The following is a 3,312-nucleotide window of genomic DNA, read 5'->3' as shown; positions in this document are numbered from 1 at the left end:
CGAGTCTCCTCGCCGATGGTTCCCATGCTCATCCAGTCTCTCGTGGTGCTGCAGGTTCTCGGCCCTGCGTACAACCCGGCGTACATGGCCTTCTCCCTGGACAACCCTCGGGGCGGCGGCGGCGGCTTCGGCCCTTTCCAGTCCGACGTGCGCGACACGCGCGGTGCGGGCGAGGGGCTGGACGTGCAGCAGTACTCGGGGGGCGACTCACTCAGGTAAGCAGCCCGGCGATGGCGAGAGCGTTACGCGAAACCACCTCAAAGAGTTTTGACTAATCTCGTATCTTGCGAATCCCCGCAGCCCTTTCTCCGTGGACGAGGACTTCAGCATGGTGCTCGGCGACGAGCCCGCGTGGCAGACGCAGTACGACATGCCGTCCGTCACGCTGAGCGGCGGCGCGGACGTGGGCGGCGGGGGAGCCTACCACAGCTACAGGACGTCGGCGGGCAGGCGCGCGCGCGAAGCCCCGGCCGGGGAGGGCGCTGCCGAGGACGCGGTCGTCACCGAGACCGACGCCGAGGATGCGTCTGCGGCCCGTGCGGGGCGGGCGGCGTGGAGCATCCCGATGGGCGCCGGCAGGGACATGCAGTGGCACTGCGAGTCCCCGCTGCGCTGGGTGGACCTCGGCCCCGACTACTTCCCCCGCTACCTGCGCTCCGCCGACTGCGGCCACCACACGTGCACCGGGTCGGGCTTTGTCTGCCGGCCGCGCTCCTTCTCCGTCAAGGTGCTGCGGCGGCGTGAGGGTGTGTGCGCGCCCGCGTCCGACCTGCCCCGCGAGGAGTCCACCGTCGGCCTGCCACACGACCTGAGGGACATGTGGGTCTGGGAGCTGCGCGCCGTCAACTTCTGCTGCGTGTGCAGCATGCGCGGCTGAGTCCGGTTGGTTTCTGACATGGCCAGCCCATGACGGGTCGTCTCGCCTTAGTGCAGGACTTGTTCATAGCAACATTTATGCCATGTTGAACCCTTTCTTCTCGACATATTGTTATTGTGTGCTGTTCAGATTTTTTTGTCGTGTGTACAGACTGTTGTATGGAGTGGGAACCAGGGTAATTCTCTTGCATTCTTTCATCACCATCATTCATTCCTATCCACAACACCATAATTCATGTTTTTCTAGCTGCTTCGCTTCATCTCACAAATTTGTCTTACCAAGTTATTTGTTGTTTAATTTTATTTGTACTGTTAAGTGTAGCTGGACTTTTATATGGTCTCTCTCTACCTCTACCACAATCAACTCCTGTAAAAATATAGAATTGAAATGCCAAATATTTATAAATTCGCCCTGTGTCTAATTTGTAGATATTAAGTTGCATTGTTCATAGATGTCTTTGATAGGCAAATGTATATTAATGTACTTAGAGTGAAAAAAATATATTATTTATGGAAAGGAGATGTTTTAAATACCATTGTATCAATTTCAACTAGAATGATCATCCCCTGCTGCTCTGATTTCGGGCAAAACTGGAACAACAAAAAATTTACACTGCCATACATACAATAGGCCTGTTTATTCTGAAAAATCTGAAAAATAACTGAGTGTTTAAGTTTTGTTTACATGTACTGCTACAGTAGATCAGTCTTCAATTTTTTTTAAAATACATTCTGGTCATAATGGTCATTAATTTGCATCAAACAGATGCACAATGATTCTGCTTACTGGACTATGAAAACCAAATGTTTTATGACCTGAGAGTAAAAGTAATTAATATTCACCATTCTCATCTAGAATGGATTACTTTCATAAGTACACACTAATAAGAGGCACAGTGCCTCTGTCAAGTTTGAAATAATAATACTGTATAGTCCTAAAAATTAAGTAACAAAGAAAAAATTGAGTCAACAGCTATCATTAAAGAAAGCGGTACTCACATTCAAAAAAAAAAAAAAAAAAAAAGGAAGAAAGAAAGAATAATTTGCATTCAGCCCAGTATAAAAGTTACATATATATCACATGAATAAAATCACAGACGTCAATAGCACTTTTGTTACAATAATTAATAGCTCAACTACTAAATAAAATTAGTAGGACAAATTTCATTGATTCATATAAGTCATAAATCAAACATAACTGACTTCAGGTCAAATATAAAAAAGAAATTTCAAAATTGAACACATCATTCTGACTCTTTTCTCAAGAGAAGCATTTCAGCAGCATCATGCCTGACATGAAAATTAACAACATATTCTGCATTGGTCCTTTGAACACTAATTGCAAAGGGATCCGAAGGATGAAAAGTGAATGCAACCAGTTGTCGGGCAGTAGGAGGTGGATTTTTCCCAAGAAATCCTGCGTATATTCGAAATTTCAGAAGACCAGAGCCTCGTGCATAAAATCTAAGTGGAAAAATATTTTGGATTATCTTTCAATCAACAATTTCTGTCCTATTAATGCATGAGGTTTGCGGCTGCTGCTGCTGCTGCTGCTGCTACCGCCAATACTATACCTAATTGGGTGTTCTCCACAAGCTTTGGGTCGCTCCATCCCTGAAACCCATTTATCGTCATAGCTAAAAAGTGCCAAATCTAAGTAGGGTGAGCAACTGTAAGACTGGGCACTGATTGGTAACTGAGCAAGAAGTCTCTTTGTAGCTTCACGAGGACCTCCAAACCTTGCAGAGACTATCGTCTGCTTAAAACGTTGTTGAATCAACCTGGAAAGACAGGACTACCAAATGTAAAGGGTGCTACAGATAGTTAGAGATATTAACTGTTAAATGTAGTGAGCTATAAGATATAGATATAGAGATATATATATATAGGTATACATACCTTGCAAAAATATTATTTGAGGGTGAGCATGTAAATTGACATTCTGAGTTAAGTCTTGTGTTTCTAAAAGAATCACAATGGTCTTCTAAAAGTGTAAGGAGTTGTTTGGACGCATTTTCAAAGACAGCTATTATCTGAAAAGAAAATAAGTAGTTTTTTCTTCGGTGCGCCAACAGCTAATAATAACAAAATTTTGAAACATGCGCAGCCACACGCACTTATAATTCTTTCACTTTCCTACCTCTGCTTTTGAAATATTGTAGAAAGCAAAAAATGAGGGCTGCGAATTAGGTTCATTGGCTCGAAGTGTGACAACATCCTCACAAGCGTATTTAATTAGTAAATGATCTTCATCAATCAGCTGCATTTTCCACATTTTCAGACTCTTAAGCTAGAAAAGAAATTTTGGTCATAATAAAATTACATAACTCATAAAGACAGTGCCGGGGAGGGCGCCGCCGAGGACACGGTCGACACCAAGACCGACGCCGAGGATGCGTCTGCGGCCCGTGCGGGGCGGGCGGCGTGGAGCATCCC

The 3,312-nt window shown here is 45.3% G+C and overlaps 2 protein-coding genes across 2 annotated transcripts in view; one reads left to right on the top strand and one right to left on the bottom strand.

The window, feature by feature from the left end:
- Positions 1-6: 6 nt before the first annotated feature.
- LOC113208185 (protein trunk) lies at positions 7-1,407 on the top strand. Its single transcript, XM_052265804.1, has 2 exons — positions 7-215; positions 301-1,407. Exons 1-2 carry the CDS (start codon positions 16-18, stop codon positions 875-877), a joined length of 777 nt encoding a protein of 258 aa, XP_052121764.1. The 5' UTR covers positions 7-15; the 3' UTR covers positions 878-1,407.
- Positions 1,408-1,495: 88 nt separating this feature from the next.
- The window catches only part of LOC113208210 (DET1 homolog), a 3,395-nt gene continuing 1,578 nt past the window's right edge, over positions 1,496-3,312 (bottom strand). The window contains exons 4-7 of the mRNA XM_052265796.1: positions 3,017-3,166; positions 2,776-2,909; positions 2,451-2,657; positions 1,496-2,340 (exon numbers count right to left, since the gene is read on the bottom strand). Of these exons, the coding sequence (XP_052121756.1) occupies positions 2,121-2,340; positions 2,451-2,657; positions 2,776-2,909; positions 3,017-3,166 (711 nt within the window). The 3' untranslated portion in view covers positions 1,496-2,120. The remainder of the gene's footprint in view (positions 2,341-2,450; positions 2,658-2,775; positions 2,910-3,016; positions 3,167-3,312) is intronic.

This window comes from Frankliniella occidentalis, unplaced genomic scaffold, assembly GCF_000697945.3.
Source record: "Frankliniella occidentalis isolate FOCC.00 unplaced genomic scaffold, Focc_3.1 Scaffold30, whole genome shotgun sequence".
In the NCBI taxonomy this organism is placed as follows: Eukaryota; Metazoa; Arthropoda; class Insecta; order Thysanoptera; family Thripidae; genus Frankliniella; species Frankliniella occidentalis.
This window is presented reverse-complemented; position numbering and strand designations above follow the sequence as displayed.

Coding starts and splice junctions, on each gene's coding strand:
- LOC113208185 (XM_052265804.1), top strand. CDS start 16: ATGGTTCCCATGCTCATCCAGTCTCTCGTGGTGCTGCAGGTTCTCGGC. Junction 216..300: donor TCGGGGGGCGACTCACTCAG/GTAAGCAGCCCG, acceptor GAATCCCCGCAG/CCCTTTCTCCGTGGACGAGG.